Source organism: Anguilla anguilla, chromosome 6, assembly GCF_013347855.1.
Source record: "Anguilla anguilla isolate fAngAng1 chromosome 6, fAngAng1.pri, whole genome shotgun sequence".
Lineage (NCBI taxonomy): Eukaryota > Metazoa > Chordata > Actinopteri > Anguilliformes > Anguillidae > Anguilla > Anguilla anguilla.
Window position 1 is genome coordinate 47,345,062 of NC_049206.1, and position 22,908 is coordinate 47,367,969.

At 41.4% G+C, this 22,908-nt stretch overlaps 3 protein-coding genes across 5 annotated transcripts; 2 read left to right on the forward strand and 1 right to left on the reverse strand.

The window, feature by feature from the left end:
- The first annotated feature begins 1,370 nt into the window (after positions 1 to 1,370).
- On the forward strand, positions 1,371 to 10,929 carry cebpz (CCAAT enhancer binding protein zeta). The gene is made up of 16 exons (XM_035423333.1): positions 1,371 to 1,599; positions 2,271 to 3,784; positions 4,133 to 4,364; positions 4,763 to 4,913; positions 5,675 to 5,763; positions 5,855 to 5,908; positions 6,086 to 6,188; positions 6,392 to 6,460; positions 6,586 to 6,652; positions 6,805 to 6,911; positions 7,175 to 7,235; positions 7,459 to 7,658; positions 7,838 to 7,936; positions 8,075 to 8,145; positions 9,596 to 9,677; positions 10,291 to 10,929. Exons 1-16 carry the CDS (start codon positions 1,408 to 1,410, stop codon positions 10,434 to 10,436), a joined length of 3,237 nt encoding a protein of 1,078 aa, XP_035279224.1. The 5' UTR covers positions 1,371 to 1,407; the 3' UTR covers positions 10,437 to 10,929.
- Positions 9,969 to 12,526, reverse strand: LOC118230369 (protein CEBPZOS-like). Of its 2 annotated transcripts, XM_035423335.1 has the most exons (5): positions 12,436 to 12,526; positions 11,306 to 11,423; positions 11,175 to 11,219; positions 10,510 to 10,594; positions 9,969 to 10,355 (listed from the first exon to the last, which is right to left on the reverse strand). In XM_035423335.1, exons 2-4 carry the CDS (start codon positions 11,421 to 11,423, stop codon positions 10,512 to 10,514), a joined length of 246 nt encoding a protein of 81 aa, XP_035279226.1. In that variant the 5' UTR covers positions 12,436 to 12,526; the 3' UTR covers positions 9,969 to 10,355; positions 10,510 to 10,511. The 2 variants fall into 2 exon arrangements, with proteins under 2 accessions (XP_035279226.1, XP_035279225.1); XM_035423334.1 differs by having other exon boundaries at positions 9,969 to 10,594.
- Positions 12,527 to 17,923: 5,397 nt separating this feature from the next.
- On the forward strand, positions 17,924 to 22,595 carry LOC118229308 (hepatocyte nuclear factor 3-beta-like). Of its 2 annotated transcripts, none has more exons than XM_035421165.1 (3): positions 17,924 to 18,071; positions 20,178 to 20,293; positions 21,049 to 22,595. In XM_035421165.1, the coding sequence occupies exons 2-3, from the start codon at positions 20,225 to 20,227 to the stop codon at positions 22,207 to 22,209; spliced, it is 1,230 nt and encodes a 409-aa protein (XP_035277056.1). In that variant the 5' UTR covers positions 17,924 to 18,071; positions 20,178 to 20,224; the 3' UTR covers positions 22,210 to 22,595. The 2 variants fall into 2 exon arrangements, with proteins under 2 accessions (XP_035277056.1, XP_035277057.1); XM_035421166.1 differs by lacking the exon at positions 17,924 to 18,071 and adding an exon at positions 18,093 to 19,588.
- The last annotated feature ends 313 nt before the right edge of the window (positions 22,596 to 22,908 follow it).

Below are 22,908 nucleotides of genomic sequence, written 5' to 3' on the forward strand. Positions count from 1 at the left end.
GTGGTCTGCTAATTCCTAAAAAGCAACAAAAGGAATTTTTCATGATAGTCATTGCTTTGTTGTTAATCTCGGTTGGAAAATAAATTACCTAGAAGAGGATTGTGGAAAAACTAGAACAAAATCTATATGATAGAGATATTATGAATTCCCAATCACTGTACAAGCAGCTGGAATATTATAAACCTAAGCATGTTACTTCTTGGTGGTCGACCATCACATACACTTGGCAGGATTGCTGTTTTTTTGGTCCATCCAAAATGGATGGTGCACAACCAACATTAAACATATTGAAGTAATGTAACTCAGAGTCTGTATCTTGCAGATTTGTTTTTTAAATTTATTTTATTGATATGGCCCAGTAAAAAAATATATATCTGCAATTTGTGGATTGGCAGGAAATCAAAAAGCTTATGAATATGGTAGGTACTGGAGCCCAGAACAGGCACAACATTTATTCCATGCCAGGGTGTCTGTTTTCCATCTTTGTAGAATCACAGTTTATTGATGATAATGACGATGGTCAAAACAGTTAATATACTGTCACTCATAGGCAATGAGAAGGTCAGAAACTAAGCAGGGTGAGCTACTGAAAAGAAAGTCGTTTTAACGACAAATAGGAGAAACAGCACCCTCGCCTGGCCTCATGTCGAACCACAACAATTGTTTTTAAAAATTCTGAAAACTTGCTATAAGCTTTTATCCCATGAACAGTGCATTTTATAATTACATTATTTTATAATGGAATGGACATGGAACATATGAATTTCCATTTTAAAAGTAACGTATGCCTGATTGATATTTTATTTAATTCTCATGAGCAACTATGCACACTATGCAAAGCTGTTTATAACAGTAACATGTCAGACTAAATTAAATTACTTTAAAATGTTTACATATCAGATATGATGCATTTGCAGAGGCTCGGAACGTTTGCCTGGTCTCAAATATCAATCTGTAGAATGCGCTACTACTTATCAGTAGATATACTGTGACACACGAATGCACTCGTAAATGTATTTGATTTTGGTTTATCTGTGATGATCTATGCTACATGGTGTATCGCACCTACATAAAGGTATTAGGCTACACTGTCCACCTAGAAACAATTTGTAAAATATTACGACTTCCACATGTAGAAATACATCTGGGAGGTCTCACAATCACGTGGTGAACCTTTCCTGTCGACCTTTTACAGCTTCTCGGTCCTAGTAGCTCAAATAACGCTAAAACAATACTAAACAAATGCATAGAATAGTATATTTTCAGTTCCGAATAGGTGCAATAAAATAAATACATTTAAATAAAATATCGTCGTCTTTCGTGTTTATTAACTAATCTTTTTTTAAAAAAATGAAACGGTAATTCATACAATTTACTTCCAGGATCTTAGTTCGCTTCCGCTCGTTCATGTTGTTACCAAGCATGGCCGTTTTACGCAAGCAAGGGAAAATGGGAATGGAAATGGAGCAGAGTTATGACAACGACGAAGAAGAGCATGAAAATGAAGAAGACGAGGAACAATCAACATCGAAGGGAGTATCTGGAAAAAAAGTCGATGAATTTAATTTGGACGAAGTGCTGCGTTTGGGAGGCACCAAAGTAAGTCTAGTTCTGAGCTACGTTAGCAGACCCGTTGGATATGCACGTGTCGTTGAAAAAAATACAGCGTTAACGAACAACATGTCAGGTTCTTTTCGGACATCGCAGTTACCATAGCTACTTAATAGCAATTCACTTGTTTGTATATAGTCTAATATAAGTATAATATAATACGATAATGCGTTTAGCTTTGTATAGCCTGAATTGCTAGCGAGGTGTATTCACATGTGTTCAGATGGTTGTTCTGCTGAATGCTAACTAAACTTTCCTGACAAATTGACGCGTTTTAGGTTATTTGTTACCTTTACCTACAGGTCATAGCTAGTGAGCTACTATTGTTTCGCACTTGGTTGGTATTGTGTCTTTTTTGCCATGAGTAGTGGGCTACTGTTATTTCACGTTTCTTTGGTATTTTCTTTACCTTACAAATACAAAACAACAAATACAAAATCGATGGAACTGTAAATATCTGAAGTTTAGTTAACTACGACACGCACATCACACAGCCAAGATTATAGCACCATATAGAATTATATGAGACAGGCCAACATGCTAATTAACGTCAGTTAGTTATTTAGTTAGTTAATGGTTAACTGGTCAGATTTTTTCAACTCGTTCTTGCCAGGTTCACGGACCACTGACGTGCATGCTTTGTTTATTTCCTCCATTAGGCAGATTATGTTATGCTGGCCTCTATAAACGATTCCCAAGAGCTTGTTGACGGTGGAAAGAAAGATATCATTGATGATCTGAAAAAGGGGGAGCTGCAGGACTTCATCACCAAGCTCGGCATCCGCGCATACTCTGAGCAATTCCAAATCATAGCCGATGATTCTGCTGAGCTGGAGGACTCTACGAATACTCATACAAAAAATAAATTAACAGAAGAAAAAAAGGGGAAACCAGAGAAAGTAAAAGGGCCCCAGAAAGATAAAGAGCAGCAAGGTGCTGAGGGGAAGAAGAAGACAAAAAAAGCCAAAGAGCAGGTCAGTGCTACTGTTCGGGGGAAGAAGGAAAAGCAGAATGCTGACCTATTTGAGTTCCACAAAAGGCAGCTGCTGCTCATAAAACCAGGTGGGAAGTGGTTTGAGCAGGAGTACACCAACGAGAAAGACTTCGCCCCTCAGGAAGAGGCTCTGGTTGCCCAGTACAAGGCCCTGGCCCAGAAGCTGCTGGAGGCCGATGCCGACCTCTTCAAAAACAAGAAGAACGCTCAGAAGGGCGCCAACTCGGGGTGGATGAAGACGGTGGTCTCCACGGGGACGCTGGCCGACAGGATGGCGGCCATGACACTGCTGATCCAGGACGCTCCGGTCCACAGCCTGCAGTTCGTGGAGAACCTGGTCTCGCTGGTCAAGAAGAAGGGCGGCCGCCGGCAGAGCCTGATGGCCCTGGACACCCTGCGGGAGCTCCTGCTGTCCGACCTGCTCCCGGAGCACCGCAAGCTGAGGACCTTCTCCCAGCGGCCCTTCGACAGGCTGGAGGAGCTGGCCAGCGGGAACCGCGACGCCCGCGACCGGCGGCTCATCCTCTGGTACTACGAGCACCTCCTCAAGCACCAGGTGGCCGAGTTCGTGGTGGCGCTGGACGCCCTGGCCCACGACACGGTGCCCGCCACCAAAGCCCGCGCCCTGACCACCGCCCACGAGCTGCTCTGCAGCCGGCCCGAGCAGGAGAGGGCCCTGCTCGCCCAGGTGGTGAACAAGCTGGGCGACCCCGAGTACAAGATGGCCTCCAAGGCCTCCTACCTGCTGGAGACCCTGCTGCACTCGCACCCCAACATGAAGGTGGTGGTGTGCGGCGAGGTGGAGCGCCTGATGTTCAGGCCCAACGTCCACGCCAAGGCGCAGTACTACGCCGTCTGCTTCCTCAACCAGGTCCTGCTGAGCCACGAGGAGGCCGACCTGGCCGGCAAGCTCATCACCATCTACTTCTCCTTCTTCCGCGCCTGCATCAAGAACAAGGACGTGGAGTCCAAGATGCTGAGCGCGCTGCTGTCGGGTGTGAACAGGGCCTACCCCTACGCCCGGACGGGGGACGACAAGATCAAGGAGCAGCTGGACACGCTGTTTAAAGTGGTGCACATAGTCAAATTTAACACTGCTGTTCAAGCACTTATGCTGCTCTTCCAGGTAATGGACTCTCAACAGACCATCTCTGACCGGTACTATGTCGCGCTGTACAGGTGAGTGGGTCTAACCAGGCTTCTGTGTGACTTTGGAAAGACTGTTACCCATAAAGTAGCTTGTTGCATATATTATGTTATGATGGTACAATTAGTCTTGTTTTAGTATTTAAACTGTATCATATTATAATATTGACTATAGACATACATTGATGAACACAGCTCTTGGTGTATTTATTTCTTCCAAGCATTTGAATGAGCTCGCTACCTCTTCAAATAATTTAATTATTCAGGGAGTAAGTTACTGTTGTTCCACGATACGCCATTGCATTTGTGACTTGTGTTTATTTTGTACGATTTTGACGGAACTTAATACTTTATGCCTCTGTCTGTAATTGTTCCCTACAGGAAGCTTATGGACCCTGGGCTCCACATGTGCTCGAAGCAGGGCATGTTCCTCAACCTGCTGTACAAGTCTCTGAAGGTGGACATCGTCCTGCGCCGCGTCAAGGCCTTCGTGAAGAGGCTGCTGCAGGTCTGCTGCGAGCAGAACCCCACCTTCGCCTGCGGGGCCCTCTTCCTGGTGTCAGAGGTGATGAAGGCCAAGCCGGGCCTCAGGCTCCTGCTGCAGGAGAACCAGGTGAGTCCCGTCATTGCTGGAGGTCAATACTGGTTTATTCATTACATTACATTACATTATAGGCATTTAGCAGACGCTCTTATCCAGAGCGACGTACAACAAGTGCATAGGTTCATGATGTAGAGGTGCAAAAGAAACACTAGAGTGAAGTAAGGATCGTAGTGCCAGAAGTGACCACATCGATCAGGACTCCAACCCTGTAGAGTAAGCTTGTTCAGCAAGCAAGAATCCTACCAAGTACAAACTAGCACTGGAATCACATCTAATCACACCTAATCAGACAAAAACAATCCTGCCAGATACACTAACATAATCATATTATCCTAACTAGGTACAGTGAGCTGAACTATAGGCTAGGGAGCCCCACGTTTTAACTAAATGCCATTTCTCTTTTTCAGGATAGCGAGGAGGAGAAGTTCAAAGACCTTGACGAGGATGATGACGAAGAAGAGCGGTTTACGGATGCCGATAAGGTGGAGGAAGGGAAGGAGCAGGAACCGAAAGCGCCGAGTCAGGCCGTGTCCTGGGTGCATCACCAAAACATGGACGGTGAGATGATTTATTGCTATTAATGATATTTTTATGGTTTAATTTTTTTAATCTATCTCATTTTATATTCATGAACTCAGACTAATATTCATGTGTATTCAGGATATGTATTTGTTCTTGGTTAGCATAATTAGCTTGCATTAGTGATTTAGCGATGTATAATTATTTGTTGGTCTGGGAATGTTATTGATGAGGTCTCTGACCTTATTGCTCACATAGATCAGATGGATGCACTTTGTTCTTTTAGACTGCGAGTTGCTTTGCTAAATAAATGTAACATAATGTAATGTCCTCTGATTCATGTATTATATAACTTTTTGCGAACCCATTCATTCATCCTCAGTTGAGCATGAAAATTATTTCTCTTTGAAGTAGACAAATCTGTCGACTCGTTCATTGTAATTCCTGTAGATATGATTTTTATTTGATAAAAGTAAGCACTAAGCACAAGATTTCTGTGAATCATCTTTTGTCTCCGTAAAAGTCACTTCACAAATAAAATTAAATAGAATTTAATTGAATTTAAGATGAAAAGCTTTCTCTTTGAAGGGAAATCTTTGAGCTAGCACTTTTGCAAACTTTTTGGTCTGTTGTGTTCTTTGAGGCCGCCATTCAGCTCTGTCTACGGAAAAGACATTTGCCTCAGGTGTACTACAATTCTTGAAGCTTCTTCAAAACTTCTATGGTTTCTTATCCCACATCCAAAATCGTATGTTCATATACATCGGGGTCCGCCCTCTAACGTCATCTGTTTCTGTCAGGTGGGAAAAAAATGGAGGCCTATGACCCCTGGCACAGAAACCCCTTGTTTTGTGGGGCGGACCATGCCATTCTGTGGGAGCTGAAGAAGGTAAGGGCTTGGCATGTCTTTGAAGTGGTGAGGTGTAAAACAGTGTAGTCTTCAATCAGTTCTAACCCTGACCTCTCCGTCTTCCAATCAGCTTTCGGCTCATTTCCATCCGTCGGTAGCCCTATTTGCCAAGACCATTTTACAGGTGAGTGTTCATTCAGATATCATGTATTGTTGGAAACTTTGAAATTGGTTGACGGCTCAAGCTTGTAACATAAGTCGGTGTAAATTTCAAAGCTAAATGTTATTCAAGGGTTGAACGAACTCAAAACACTGCTTCCACTGCTGTTATTTAAGTAAGCGTTTGTTGATTTTCCCTCAGGGTGAGTTCATCACGTACACAGGGGACCCTCTCCAGGACTTCACTCTGATCAGGTTCCTTGATCGATTCGTCTTCAGGAATCCCAAACAGAAGAAATCTAGAGGTAAGACCTGGGCAATATGCATATTTATTAATAATACAGTGTTTACATACTGAGGTGGACTGCTTTGTGACCACTCTATTTTCACTGTCCATTTACTCGAACAGTGTGCATTTACTTGAAGTATGCATTGCGGTCTTATTTTTGTCAACTTGTTGATTTTACATTCATTTCTACGTGGATTTCATGATTTGTACTTTTCACAGAAAATACAGACAGCTCTGTTATGCAGCCCAAACTGAAGCTGTCCATGAACAACGTCCGAGCTTTGCCAGGTGAGTGCCAGATGGTTTCAGAACACGCTCGTACACGCCCGAGTACCTTGCACCTCTCTTTGGCTGAAATGTTGAGCGTTATGCCCATGCAAGAAAAGGCAACCGCCCCTTCCCTTGTCTTTTAGTCAACTGTGAGGCGTTCCTGGCCAAGGAGGAAAGCCAGATTCCTGTGGATGAGGTGTTCTTCTATCGGTGAGTCAATCGGCTTTCAGGCTCACCTTAGGTACTTGCTTGCGTTGTAGATGTATATTGATATTCTGTATATGAGATAAGCGTGGCCTCTTGAAAGCTTGTGCGAAATCAGCTGAAGTACCTCTGTCTCATCGCTGCGTGGGTGTCGCCAGGTTCTTCAAAAAACGGGAGTCGGAGAAGCAGCTCCGTCGGCCGCGGGGCGACGGGGACAACGAGAGCGTAGAGGACGTCGACGACGACGAGTTCGAGAAGGCGCTCGGTGAGCATGCCGACTGTCTTGTGCTTTGGCATGGGGAAAAGTGGTCTGCCTCTGTTGGAAGACCTGGGCGGTGTCTAAACTGTCAATAATCCCTCGGTAACAAAAGCTTTTAGACCTGTTATGCTATTGACAACTTGTACAAATTTATGGACAGAGCAGACTATAGCACCTCTAGTTTCCATGGTCTGCTTGTATTTGCTCTAACTTCTGTTACCTCTGAACGCGCTGTAATGATTTACCCTTCCGATGTCTTTATTCTCCAGATTCATTTGAAGGGGACAGTTACTTCACGGACCTTAAGGATGACAGTCTGGACTTTGCTGGGTACGCTTAGGTTCAAACCTGCCCTTTTCATGGTGATATGTATTTCTCTGATAATTAAGGAAATGCAACAGTATTGAGGTCGTGATGGCCGAGGCTCCGTGGGAGGAGTTAGGATAATTCTCAGGGCCCTGAATGACTGGAGTCATCAAAAAAATGGGTTGTAATTGTGCTACATCACATTAATGGTTAATAGTGGATATTGCTGTCATGTGTGGTTCCATAGCAACGTTAAGGGCAAGTCCCAAAAGGACAGGAAGGGTGATGACCTCTCTGATGACTCTGACGACCTGGATGAAGATGACCTGGACGATGAGGAGGTGTCTCTGGGCAGCATGGATCAGGAGGACTTCGGGGACGTGCTGGAGGAGGAGGGAGGGGCCTTCATGGACGTAGGAGGAGAGGATGAGGAGGAAGAAGTGGCAGGTACTGCAATCGCATTGATTTACTTGAGGCTGCAGATCAGTTCAGTGGGAAGTGACCACTGAGCCTCTCGAAATTGGTGTCTTTGAATAATGGTGTTTCAGTAGGTTATGTGTATGTGTATACTGATTAATTCAGTTGGGTTACACAATGCGATGAGTCACACATGTTTGTCCTTATAGATTCAGGTGAGGAGATGGAGGAAGTCATGGAAACAAGTTCAATTTCCAAAAAAGGCAAGAGGAAGAAGTCTGGGGACTTGGACTTTGTTGCCTCTATGGGTAAGCTATGCATTTTAGCTTGGACTCTCATATCTTCTTCCCTTTTTTAACTCAGTTCTGCTGTCTCCCCCCAGTATACTAAATAAATATAGACATTATGGGAGGCTTTAAGTAATAATGTTAAACTTTTTGATGTAGGATCAAAACAAGGACGGAAGAAGACGAAAACCATGAAGGAAGATGGTGGCATGTTTGCTTCTGCTGAGGAGGTAATGTAATGCATATGGGAATATTGTTATTATATTATTGTAGAAGCTTGAATAATCATGTGTAAGATGGGAAATTTAACTCTGTGCTCACCAGCATGTTATAATAGCACAGGAGCAATAGGGAACTACAAAAGGAAGAACTTAATCGCAATCTAGCTCTATTGATGAATGCGGTATGCCTCCCCTAAATTATGCAGCACCTCCCCCAATGTTAAGGGAAAAACACAGAAATAGGCACTTTCTGCATTTTATTATAAAAGATTAAAAATTGGCTTACAGTTAAATTTACGATGCAACAACGACACACCAGCTTTTAAAAACACTTAATTTTTTTAATCAATCGGTAGCCTAATCACTGCATTATAAGCCAGTATCTAACATAGCAAATACGGTACCTGTAGCACACTATTGCATGCAATTCGAATGTCTAGGAATCAACATTTTGAAGAAAACACAATAATACCCACCTAGCTAAATATGTTCCACTGCTGTCTTATTGTAATTAATACTGAAGAAGACCACATCAGTTAAACAAACCAGAAAATAATTATTTAGAATCAACTGAGAGGGGAACTCTTCAGTTGTAATGGAATAACTTAACTAACATGGGACAAAAACAGGAATTTTGAATAACATAGTTGATAGCACTTCAGCTATGTCAGTCTTGTGAGAAGGTCTGATTAAACAAGTGGTCTAAAATGGGTATTAAAGTATGTTTTTCTTACCATTTTGCACAACCCCAGTTCCTCCAGTCTTCGATGCCATCTTCAGGTGGTTCTTGGGCAAGACTAGAATCACATATCCTGTTTCAGCTAAACGCTTTCACAACAAACTGATATTGTAGCTACCAATGTAAAATGTTAACTTTATAGACGGCTAACGGCTAAATTAAATAGCCTGTCGTTAAAGGACACTGGGTGGATGCTAACCATGTCAAACGAGTGTGAATTTGATTACTATAATAAAATTATGGAAATCGGAGACTTATGTGGTGATTGATCTCTAGCATTGCCTCTAACAGAGCCTAAAACAGCAATATACTCTAGCGTTGATAAAACGTGATAGATATGCATTTGGACCACTAATTTTTGCTGAAATAAGTCCTGAATTAATGTGATTGGATAATAATAAACAAGTAAAATACTTCTACTAGGTGGTGTGTCAGAATCTCATGGATTGGGAAGAATAAAATTCCAAGTGTAAATGTGATGTGGTATTATGTTGCTTAAATGGAAAGCATTTACAGTCACTGTATCAGTGTGTGTCATAGTTTGCCCTGTTGAACTAGTCTTTTTTTCCTCCCTGTATGTGCGTACACAAACACTTCAGTATTGTGAAAGCAAACCATTAAATGCTTTTTGCCATTTGTATGCTAATAGATTTATGAAAGTGCTTTTGTATCTGTGATAAGCCTTTGTCACGCTGGTAAATAATGCTTTTTCTTTTGCAGTTTGGGTATCTGCTGGATGAACATGTAGGATCCAAGTTTGACAACGTTGGCATCAACGCCATGGCAAACCGAGACAAAGCAGGTGAGTTCTGGCACAGGGAGTATGCGCGTTTTGTATTCCAAGTGTATTGTGAGAATTCAAAGGAAGAATCAATTGAATAAAATGCAAACAAAGGCATGGACTGGTCAAAAGATGGAACAAAATGTAAAAGAAGGGAACAGCCTCCCCTGCAAGTACAAGTAGATATAACTTAAGATTGTTGTCCATCTGTGTGGAGCACTTCTTGCAGATTGCGTGTTGTGTCTAGCATTGTATGAGAAATAAACAGATGGCATTCTTGCTTAGTACTGGAATAAAAGTACAGACAACATGGCAAATAGAATTTGACTTTATTCTCCTGGCTAGATGCTAGCCAAAATCAACATGTTCCTTCCACTGCGATCCAGTCGGTCATTTCAAAGGAGGGCTATTGTACATCCAGATGTGAAACACCATAATGGCTCTTCCCTGTGATAAAAAGAATCCGTATTCTGCACAAATCCAACAGTTGCAGTTGTTTTTCATTTCAGACACTCATGAAGCTCTCACTTTGTTTTGACGGTTATAATTAAAGCGTAGCGGAGAAGTCCAGAGCTATATTTGTAACCCCATATGCTTCGAGCTCACACACCCCCTCCCTGTCGCTCCTCTTTAGGCATCAAACAGCTGAAATGGGAGGCGCGCAGGGACGACTGGATCCGAGGAAGAGACGTGAAGACCCTGCGGAGGAAGAAGGCCGCGTTTAACAAACGGACGCAGTTCGGCAAGTTCAAGGGCAGCAAAAAGAATACCAAGAAATAACATTTGCACGTCCTGCCGCAGAGGGGCCGTTGTGACCCGCTCTCCGGGTTCCTCTCGCCTCCGCCAAGCTCACCCCTAGGACTTCTTGGCAGACCACGCCTCCTGGTCGCCCTCCCGAATTCCGTAGACTCCCGCCCACTCGTTGGACTTGTAATAGACTGAAAGGAGGGGCGGGTGTCGAAAGATGAGAGACTGAGACTACACAAAAAAAACATTTCATCACGAGAAGCACATGGATATTGTTTGTGGTTCGACAAACCCTGGACGGATGCAACGCTCGATCACCCCAGACCATCCGTGTGAAAGGCCCGAGCCAGTTGGCTATTTTTGCTGAAAAATAAATATTACCCACATATTTCTGTGGCTGAAATTAAGCGTGCCCCAGTAAAAAATATCTGATGGCGTTGGTCATGGCAAAGGTAATCTTTAAGGAATGATTGTGTTGCTGTCAATGTTTTATATTTAAAGTTGTATTAAAAAAAACCTTAGAACAGCTTGTTGAATTTTTTTAAGCTCATGGGGATATTCAACCAGCACACACGCACACATATTTAAGGGTTTGCCAAGTTAAGCAGTCTACTTTGAGTACCCTGTGTATAAACTGGCTAAATTACCAGGCATCCTTTTAAGGGTTTAGTACTCCCATTAACTCAGTGACTGCTGATATTCAACCTTTAAACTATGCAGGTGAAAACAGAAGGGTTCAGAAATCCAAAGTTCATTTAGCCTACTTCTCACCTTCTAGAACAGATGGAAGGTTTCTACTCATGGTACTCCTGAAATCTAGGGAAAGGGAAAATGGAAAAACGTGTCAATGATTAGATGGGCTGCAGCAACACCTGACAGGTGTTAAACGCACAAATACTTACCTCTGCTCGTGTTCATCTTTTGAAAAAGGAAGTAAGCACCAAACACGCCGGCAACTTCTAAAACGACTATCGCTTTGAAGGCTTTCCGAGCAAACGGTTCCATGGTCTTGGGAGCCATCTGTGCGGAGGGAGAAAAAACTGGGGTGAACATATCTGTTGTTGAACATAATCTTGTTTTGGATTCAAATACTTTTCTATGCTTTACTGATCTTGTCTGGTGTATTGGAACCAATGAAATACTCTCAAAAAGTGCAAACCCTGCCTTCTGGTCATAGTGGCAGGCTCAATTACACCAGTCAAGATCAATAGAGCACAGAAAAGTATTTGACCCAGGTCTGTATCTGTCATATACTTAAGTGTATTTTGATGTTCCGTGTATTTAATTGTCACTAATTAATACTGAAAAGCATATTGTATGATTTCCCTTTCCTAGCATGTAAACGAGGGGCTTTGTGACAAACAATACAGAAACTAACCCGTAACGTAACACTACACTAAGTCTAAAATTCATGTTCACTTAAAACATTAGGTCTTTTTTTCACATTAAAATAATTCAAATTACTGCAATGGCCTGCACAGTCCCCAGATCTCGATGGCACCTTTAGAATGAGGTGGAATGGGAGGTTTGCAGCATGATTGTATGGCCGAAAAATCTGCGGGAACTGCATGATGCTATCAAGTCAACATAGACCGAAGGAATGTTTTCAGCACCTTGTCGAATCCATGCCGGGAATAATTCAGGCTGTTCTGGAGGCAAAAGGGGGTTCTACCTTTTCCACGAGTATGTGGAATTTTTATTTATCATGGCATACATAGATGTTTATGACACAACATCATGTCAAGAGGTTAAATATTCTTCAGTAGATTCTTTAGACTTTAAGTGTATAAGAGCAACTGACAGCTCATTACTATTCAGAGCTTGCAATTAGGATAGAAACAAAAGTCAACATACAGGTCCCCAGACTCGAGCTTGGTTTTCAACCCACGTAAATTTATTCCTAAGAATTCTCAGATAGCTAAAAGGCCTGATCGAGATTACGAAGTTTAGGTGTGATACGCCCTGAACGTGTAAGACTCTAAAAATGCACTCATAACATTTTAAAATTTGTTTTCCTGAACATGTGTCTTACCGTTCTCGTTGCCCTTGTTACAAGTGACTTCCGTATTACGGCTACTCGGGAGGTTCAAACAAGGCATTGAAATGCGACAGGGTTGTAAAACGGGGCAAAAATGAAAAAATAATAAAATAGACATCGCAGCGTGTAAATCACAAGATAAAGTAGTAAAACGAACTTCCGAATAAAAAGAATCCTAAAACATTATTATTATTTTTTACTTTCTTGACTGTTTTTGTTCTGCGATAGCCTATATAAGTGAGATTCTCATTTTATTAACCTTGCAGATTTTAAAAGACGGAAACAGCAGGTGTCGCTCTAAACAAAACAATATCTAGCAAGCAGGACGCTTTTCTCATAATCATGCTATGTCCATAAATCAAGATGTATGAACACATTATGTTCATTTATGAGCTTTGTAAACATATCTAGATTTTTCAGAACACTTTTTCAAAGTAGGCCATTGAGGTTTCACATTGCAATTCAAGTAGTAATTGGAAATATAGTAATTCTGTGAATTATAACTTTGAATAGTAACAACCATGTTCTATAATCATTACAAAATATTGCTTTAAAGTCTTGTAAAATGAAAACAAGTTTTTCAGGTGAGGCTGTTTGATTAAACTAAATTATCTTCAGCATCAATTGGCCTAAATTTCATGCCTTGTTGTGCCAAGGATCAAATATTGTCCTTGATACTATAAGCTATCACATTTATAACTCAGTTTATTGCACTTATAAATTGTTATGATCATATAAACAAGACCTAATTCCTTTTCTGCAAGCTGTGAAAATCAATCTGGACGCAAATTCAATGTGACAGCCGGTGTTTGCCGATAGCTCAACTAGCGTATTAGCTGCCAGCCATTCTTACGTTACATTAAGGGATGGATAATTTTCTGTGTCTCAGTTCTGCTCTGCTCTGTCGTCTCAATGCAAGGCTGTCTCAGGTATGAGTCCAAGCAAACAAGCCATTCCAGAAACGCCCGAGGCAGGCAACATTTATCTGGACTTGGGGGGTGGGGGGTGGGGGGAATAGGATCAGGAGTGATCTTGTTTGTTCTGCAGCCTGGCTCCATTTCGCTGAGCTGATGACGTGAGACCACCCACAGGACTACCCAAGGCAGGCTGTTGCTATTTGTAGTTTATAGGCCGGAGTCCTGAGCCACTCATAGCCAAACCTTCACATTGTAATTAATTATCAGTTTGCTTTTTTGGGGGGATGACTTCAACTACTTACAGCTCACATTCTGCCTATTTAAATTACAAAAAAAATGTATCTTCTTTTTTTACTGGCGCAATGAAACACATAGACTTACAGGGTATCTTGCGCTGTCTCAGCAGATTGCATGATGTGATCCATGTATGCATAGTATATGCCGGCTGAATGTTTTTTTTCATATAGCAGGCATTTAGCTTTTCAAACATTGACAGCAAAAATAGTAATGAGGCAATAGAGAATACAACATTAATCTTGAACACAATCACACATCATGTATGCTTTTACCCTATATGTCTGTCACATTCATGCCTTGGCGTTACTTTATCACAATGGACAAAGCTGTTGGTGCTGCCTCTGTGTATTGGGGACATGCACGCGACTGTTAACTCACTGACAAAATCAACTTTCAAGTCCCTAACCTGTTTACTGTTTGATCCTTAATATCACCTTAATGGCAGGAAGTGACTTGACTTAGTGAAAACTTGATGTGTGCTTATTTAGTGAGGGTAAATAGGTAAGTCCAGTGAGGACATGAGGGAATCCACTTATTTGAATACGTCTAAGTTGGTGTAACACTATCAAAGCAACATAGGCGTTAAATAGGAACGGCTCTAGCCTTTCAGCTGTCCTAGGCAAGATTTTGGACCGGGAGGGAGAGGTGAATAGCCAACTCTCATGCTGCCAACTTTCAAGCAACTGACTGTCATTGAAGCAACACATGGATTTTTTCTCCTTTGTTTTGGTGCGCCCGGGATGAATGGCACCCTAGACGACCACCTTTGTCGGCTATGCCTAGAACCAGCCCTGGTGTTAACAGGTGACTGACTCTCTTATCCGTGCAAAACATGATTGCCTATTTTCAATATCTGCAAGGGATTTCTCCTTGGCATGAGGTGAACATGGACTCCCTTTCAAGAATCAAAATTAAAAGTGAATCCAACTCTTCCATTGCTCATCCTCAGCTGTGAGCCTTGTGAGATGGCATTGGCCTGTTTGGCTTAGTATGGAGGCCACACACACATCCTGTAAGCCAGGGGGAAGTGCAATGTCTGAAAGAAGTGGCCATTGAACTCCAATGCAAGTGGCAATATTTGCTCACCTGAAACACACACGTTGGGGTCTGACCGGCCCAAGGAAGCCTAGCACAGCTGCCCCGGTGCAAAAAAGAAGAGAGGATGCCAGGAAGTTTTGGAAGACCCCCCTCCCTTGCCAGGCAGCTGTTTATCACAGAACAGTAGTGTTGCCTTTTATGTGCGAGGAGGCCATGTTTGTCCGAAGCTGCAGGAGGCTGATGAGGTGCTAATCTGTTGAGTGGTCCTGACCATTGGTATCATTTGCCAATAGTCTGTTAGCTGTCAGTGCCTATAAAGGCCTCATTCATTTCACCTCTTGAGAAGCCGCAGAGCGACCCCTCAAATTGGATACCGATGTTGTTGTGTCAGCAGGGAGCTTCGTATGCAATCCAGAGGAACTTGTAGCCTCTGTCAGACTCATTGATTTGCTACGGGACCCCATGCCGCTTCTCGGCAAACACTACAAATTGACCTTTTGCATATGAATGCACGCAGGAAGGAAATGGCAACCAAACACACATACGTCTTCGCTATATATAGGTTTACTTCGTCGCATTTTCTTTTCCTCTTTCTTCCTAGTTCTTAGCAGGGAATGCAAATGTACTAGCTGAGGAATTCTATTCTGTCAGTGAACGAGAGAGAAAGAGAGATAGAGAGAGTGAGAGAGAGAGAGAGAGAGAGAGAGACTTAGAAAAAAGGGGATTGATATCTGTATGCACTCTGGTATGCTGTCTTAAATTCTATTCATATGGAATATAACAGGATATTTTCCCTGATTTATGGGAAACTTCTCACACCTGGATCAACATTTTCCCAATATATGCATTGGAAGGAGGTTTCTGCATATGCCTGTCAACACTAAGTTTATGGCTCATCCACACCCCATGTGTCCACACATTGTCTTGTCCTGAAGTCTCTCACCTTCAGTTTTTGATGCATTTGAAAGTGCCGTGGAGTACTGCCAGCATCATGCAACGTAAGAAGAGCAAACCTTGGAATGATAGATTAATCAGAATTATTTTTACTCATTAGTTACCTTGTGTGGGGCCGAGTGTATGAATGATGATAGTCTGTGTCTTATATCTTTTTATGCATGGTCATTTAGTAAGAGGCTATTTAATAAACTATATAGCAATAGTAGGCATCGGCCAATCATAGTATGTAGGGTAATCACCTCTATGTCCTGCATTAACCTTCTTAAAATCAACTTTTTGTCATAAACCTATTCAGCCTGTGAACCATGCTAGTCATTAAATGTTGCTGGGAAATCATGTCGCACTATGTTATAAACAAGTAGTGATTTCCTGAATGGATCTTCTAGGAAGATTGATATTGGTTTTAGGAATAGTGCGTAAAATCTCAACACGAGCCCATGTTTCTTGGTTGCCTCTTTTGAGAGCAGCAGTCTCTTTATTGAATTCCAGTCACTTTTTTTATTTCTCTTGACCATATTTTCCAACTATTCTATGACCTAGAAGCCTTTTCCCACATTGAATAAAAAGGACCAGATTCCAAAACCCTCTCATTACATTTCTTTTCAGTTTCTGAGTAAATTTGCTTCTCATTTCCTTTTAAAGCTCCTGTCAGCTCCCTCTGTGGTCCAATCGTGCCATTTTTTTGTGCGTCTTATTTGATTATTCTAATCTATTGTTACATGGGGTACAGTTGTTTTGCATTAGAAGAGCAATGTCATGGAATCGGAAGACCTTGGCAACAGAGTACGCAAAAACGTTTAGCATTTCATCCCCAACATCCCAAATTCTCCCCCATTTCAAAAGGCAGGGCCTGTTTGTGGAAATCCTTAGCCCATTTAAAGTCCTGTTTGTGCCCAGGCACAGTTTCTTCCGAAGTAATAACTGTGCTCCACCTCCGCTCCGCGGCGCCTGGCCCCTCCGTTTCATTCTGTCCGGCCCCTGCTGTGTGCGTTCCCAGTAACACTGCCCTTTCAGATTCATCTCCAGGTAAACACACTGTGGCAGGCCGCAAACCTGGAGCCGGGCGCCGTTATCACAGCTGCGGGAGACAATGGCCCGCTCAAACCCCAGCCCCGCTCTGGAATGTTTACTGTCTCTACAGGCACTTTCCAGCAAACATAATTCCATAGCTTTCCGAAGAAAGGACCTCTCACTATTAATTTTGATTTGATGAATTACCAGCTTAACCTATTGCCCCCGGGATTTTTTCTGGAGTGATGATCGTTGAGAAAGGCAGCGAATGCATACTTGAGCTGATCTGTGAATTGTTTTAGACACTGGAGAAATCCTGCAGTGAAAGTGAAGCTCAGAGTGACATGTTTCTGCTGACACTTGCTGGGTGTCTTGAGGGAATGTTATGTGCTTCTGGTGTTCTCATTCGGAGAATAAATCTATTGCACCTTATCTATTTGTTTTCATTTCTTTATCTCTAACCCACAAGCTGTCATGAAAGGACTGTAAGCCAGTGAAATTACAATGACATTGCAGACACTGTGATACTTTTAAATGATACAATAAAACTACCCAGGAAACATTTTTGTGGAGAAAAGGCAGTGAAACACCATCTAGGCATTCAGGTGAAAACCCTGCTACATTTGGTTAAAAAGTGAAAGTGTTCTAGTCAACTAGAACATAGCCAAGCCATATGCAGGTAAAACCTGAGGTATATTGGGGGTTGAGCTGGACTATTTATGTCTCTCAACCTAGATTTTTACCCTTCTTGATGTCTAGATTCCGTTTTTTGCTCATTCGCTAACAGCCAGCCACAGCAGCTATGTCAGAAGAACATATTGGATTTGAACTTCAAATTACAAATAGCAAATATAAGTGCATATAACTCGCATGTGTACATATGTGTATCAATTACAAAACTTTTAAAATAAAAATCTTGTTGGAAAAAGTACAAATCTGGGAATTTAGGGGATTCTTCTGATTAGATAACACTCAGTTTCAGGAATTTAGTGGACACCTGCCCATTGACATTTCAATGTAAATGCACTTTACATTCTATGTATAATGATATTTATCAGCTTTATCCAAATATGAACGTTGAATTGAATATATTTTTAAAAACAATATTTTTCATGGTAAAGTATTTGCTTTCAGGGATTCAATGAAAATGAATTCAAAATCATGTTGCGTTAAAACCATTGCGTCCTTTTGTATTTTATTTTTGAGCTTATGTCAAGACCACCCTCCGGGTACATCTTGATTCAGACTACTGCAGTGGTGATATGAGATCAGGTCAACGCTCCTGAGTTCAACCTTGATGGGCCCACGGAGAGGACAAAATGTCCAGAACATAAGCTACACGAAGAAATCTGGGGATCTTTAAACCGACACGGTGGAGGAAAGACACGTGGAACAAAACAACAACTACAGGTTTGGTCTGACATGAGCCCTTATGTTCTCTATTTAATACACTGCATGATCTCCCTAAAGCAATCAAATGGCTAACAAGATTTTTAAAATACAGCTTTGTCAGTGAAGAACTCGTTGATCTGCTCCATGTACTTCCAATATTTACGTTATTTCCCGATGAATAAGTCTTATTTGTTCAAATATATATTCTACAAACATGGGTAAATCAATATTTTGCCGACATACTCAGTGAAAGTTTTTTTCGGATGGAAGTGACATTTTACTGCCACCAAAAGAGGGCGCATTCAAGTATAAAGCCGTAGAATATTTTGTTATTTTAAAACTGCATTATTGCCTGTAGTAACTGAAATAATAATAATAATAATAATAATAATAATAATAATAATAATAATAATATATTGTTTATTTTTATCGCTGTTGTATTGTCATCGTTGTCATCTTCGATTCAACATCAAACGAAAAGTCAATGCCATTTTCATTATCGTTTACAAATAGTTTCGCCACTATTAGGTGCGCTCACAGACCAGTCTAATCATGAGGCTTAGACACGTTTTATTGAGTAGTTTTCATTTAACCACACCTTGCAAAATGTGCATTTCACAGGCAGATATACTAAAAGCGGTTTATTTATTTTTCTCTAGACTGGAGTCTTTCCGTTTTATCATGGCCAGTTTTCCTGAATTTGCCGATGGGGTCTGTAAAATCTCTCACAATCAAATAAAAAATGTAATAACCTACATAGCAAACAGAACGCATTCCGTCCACGATAAAAAAAAAACGGTTGCCAGGTAACACAATTTCTCATTTTAAGAACTCATATTTTACTATTATTTAAAAAAGCTAAATTAATAACAAGACAGCGGATGGGGGAAAATTAACATGACAAGACAATTATTGTACATCCTCAAAAATAAACAATTTCCAGGTTTTTGAAAGGTTTTTGTTTGTTCCATCTGTTACTAGGCGCGTAGGCCTGCCCTATTTCGATTTTTTCGTTTTAATTGCAGTTACAATGTCCTTTTACGTTTCTCTGTTTTATATGACCACCTGATTAGCTGGGCTGAACTACAATAACAGCACGACATGGACAACATAGTGAAACTAAATACATTGACAATGAACCGCGAGGCATATTCAGACATGATCAAAGATTATATTTTGTAGCAAAACGTGTATTTTACAATATATGTAAAAAATATATTCGCCTGATATGCACTCAGAATTATGACGAGCAAGACGAGGTGAAACATGTTTTTTTTGTTCGAGCTTTTTACGAAGATGTGAAATAAAAAATGCTATATAAAATGTCTGTATTTAATCATTTAAATATAGCCTCTATGGATTTTTCGATGTCATCCCCACATGTGTGTCAATAAGCATAGCCTACATAAACCCAAACAACCCACGCATGCTATGTATTCATACAATTGTGTTTTCAAGTCTGCACAGAGTAGTAGACATATTGATTTGTTGTAAGGAAAATACAGACCTATGAGTGCATAACCGACCATACTCAGGTAGGCTACAATTTCTCTTGGAGTGTTTTATATATTCCTGCTTTTTATTAAACTTTAGAATGCCAAATGTTTTTGAAAGTGAAGAATATGTGGATGCAATTACAATAATTTTTGAACGCAAACGACTGTCTGTATTCTAAAACATTAAAAACGCCATAGAAAAGCGGAAGAAACGCGAGATAAAAAGCCCTTTTGGAACAAAAGTTTTAATGCATTCTTTTTTCTGGGACAAAACAAAACGAATGGATTGTAACCAAATCTTTTCAAATGGAATTGTTCTTTTTAAATACAGCAGGTGTACAATAGAGAGCCAAACCAAGGAGGCTCGCGGCTAGGTGTGAGCAGATTATTCAAATAGGGCTTCGAAGCAGTAGGGATTGGAGGCTCACTTGGCGCAGAGAGCTATAACACTGCATTAACGGGCAGAAGCTAACGTCATTTCAACTCCTGCCATCGTCAGAGGCTTTATAGCGTCTGGTGGCAGCGCGGACTGAAAGATACACATGCGCCAGTCCTTCACTTGATAGCAGACCAAAGAAGTGGAATCTCTATACTCTCTTCCTTTTTAAGGGAATTCTTCTCTTGACAGTCGTCCACAGAGAAGGTTTGGGGATAAATTGTTCGGCGGCTTTCACGATGCTGGGTGCAGTTAAAATGGAGGGACACGAACATTCAGACTGGAGCACCTATTACGCAGAGCCAGAGGTTGGTAGTGCTTATATATATATTTTCCGTCTATACAGCTCAATATTAGCCCTGAGATAATATTAACTTTGTGATCAAATATTGACTTGAGGCGCCTTCCAAATCCTCCCCGATCTCTACGGCACTATCCTAACAAAGTTGGGGTAGGCATGTAGGCAAGGAGAAACTTTTTTCTTCAGCTGTTACTACCTCTGTATACTTATTACTTAATTCCCAAATGTGCAGCTGCGTCTCATTTTGACATTTATGCGCTTAGGTGGCCGACAGTCAGTTTATTTATTTACATTCGCTTTGCTTTTCATTCATGTATCTTTCAATGTTGCATGGATTTGTGGTTTTGCGTAAAACGTGCATTTTACACGTAACAATCGAATAGAGAATACAAAGATTTCTGCCGCTTTACGCCTTTTCACCATTGGCTGCACTATAGTTACCCTATGTAAGTTGGTTCGTTGCATGTGGCCTATTTTAAGGATTCACGACACTGAATTACACCACGTTTTTATTTCGAACATTAAACATTAAACATGTTTGAGACATGCCATTGGCAATCGGTTTTGATACACATTTGAACAATTTGAAAGTTTGAAATGAATCAATTTTTCGGATTTGTGAAAAGACAACGATATAGCCTAGTGATATCTTTGCATGGTTTTATGCCATTTTAAACATATCAAACTATCACTCTGTATAGTAATGGAATTACTAGATGGAGAAACGTCTGAATGACTGATTCTCGCTGTCTGTACTTTCAGTGTTACACCTCTGTTGGAAATATGAACCCGGGGCTGGGGATGAACTCCATGAACACGTACATGAGTATGTCAGGAATGAGTTCTGGCAACATGACCGCCAGCTCTATGAACATGTCCTACGTGAACACAGGAATGAGCCCGTCCGTAACGGGCATGTCACCGGGTGCTGGGGCCATGAATGGCATGGGCGCAGGGATGGCGAGCATGAGCGCGGCGCTCAGCCCGAGTATCAGCCCCATGGCCGCACAACCTCCGTCTATGAACGCCTTGAGCTACACCAACATGAACGCCATGAGCCCCATGTATGGACAATCTAACATTAGATCACGGGACCCGAAAACATACCGGAGAAGCTACACGCACGCCAAGCCCCCTTATTCGTACATTTCCCTCATCACCATGGCCATTCAACAGTCGTCCAACAAGATGCTCACGCTGAGTGAGATCTACCAGTGGATCATGGACCTTTTCCCGTTTTACCGTCAGAACCAGCAGCGCTGGCAGAACTCTATCCGCCACTCCTTGTCTTTCAATGACTGCTTCCTTAAAGTGCCCAGGTCCCCGGACAAACCGGGCAAAGGCTCATTCTGGACTCTTCACCCCGACTCCGGGAACATGTTTGAAAACGGCTGCTATCTCAGGAGGCAAAAGCGATTTAAATGCGATAAAATGCACTGTAAAGAGTCCAACAGGAAGGCATCAGAGGGCGGATCTAACAGTAGTTCTGAAAGCTGCAACGGACACGATTCACCGCATTCTAATTCATCCTCTAAGGACCCCAAAAGGTCTGCGTCTGATGCGAAGTCCAGGCAAGACCTGAGCCCCGAACACGCGGCCTCACCCGCCTCCCAGGCGCACCACCTGATGTCACAGCATCACTCGGTCCTCGTGCACGAAGCTCACCTGAAGCCGGACCACCACTTTTCCTTTAACCATCCTTTCTCTATTAACAATCTCATGTCTTCGGAGCAACAGCACCATAAAATGGACCTAAAGACATACGAGCAGGTGATGCATTACTCTGGGTATGGTTCTGCAATGACAGGTGCGCTATCCATGAGTTCAATGGCGAGCAAAACGGGCTTAGAATCCTCACCAATATCCGCTGACACGTCCTACTACCAAGGTGTGTATTCCAGACCGATAATGAACTCTTCTTGAATATTCTACGACAGATGGACTTTACCGGAAATTTGTACATTTGTAAATTGATAATTTGTGCGCACTACAAAGTATTTTTGATGTTTCCCACTGATCCTATAGTTGTCAAGGTTGTTAAACATTTTTGTAAAGGGGTGTTAAAATGTGATAATATCTGTTTGTTGTTTTCATTATCGAGTTTTAATATGGACCGAAAATGGGTTAGTGTTGTAAAATAAAAATGAAGATTCTATGGTAATTACATAAGATGCAATTTTGGAAACTGAAGTTTTTCAGACGAGTAACTTATCGTTTGTGTATTCCTTATTTATGGCTTGTTATTGTGATATTCTTGTAGTTGACAAGAACATAATGTATATTAAAGTGTTATTTGGATTGTTTATGAACACGATCGTCTGGGTTTACTTTTTTTCCTCAAAATACAGATGATGCAAAACAACCTAAGTTGACTTTATTATTATTATTATTATTATTATTATTATTATTATTATTATTATTATTATTATTATTATTAGGCTATTGTTGTTGTTGTTGTTGTTGTTGTGGATAGTAGTAGCCTAGTACTGGTGATATTTGCTGAATATTACCGAAGCTATCACTAAAGATAATGTTCCGATTTCCCACTAAAATAAGTTATGACTTGCCCTCTTACAAGCTTACAATATAAAACTACGTCATAATTATTTGTAAAAAAAAAAA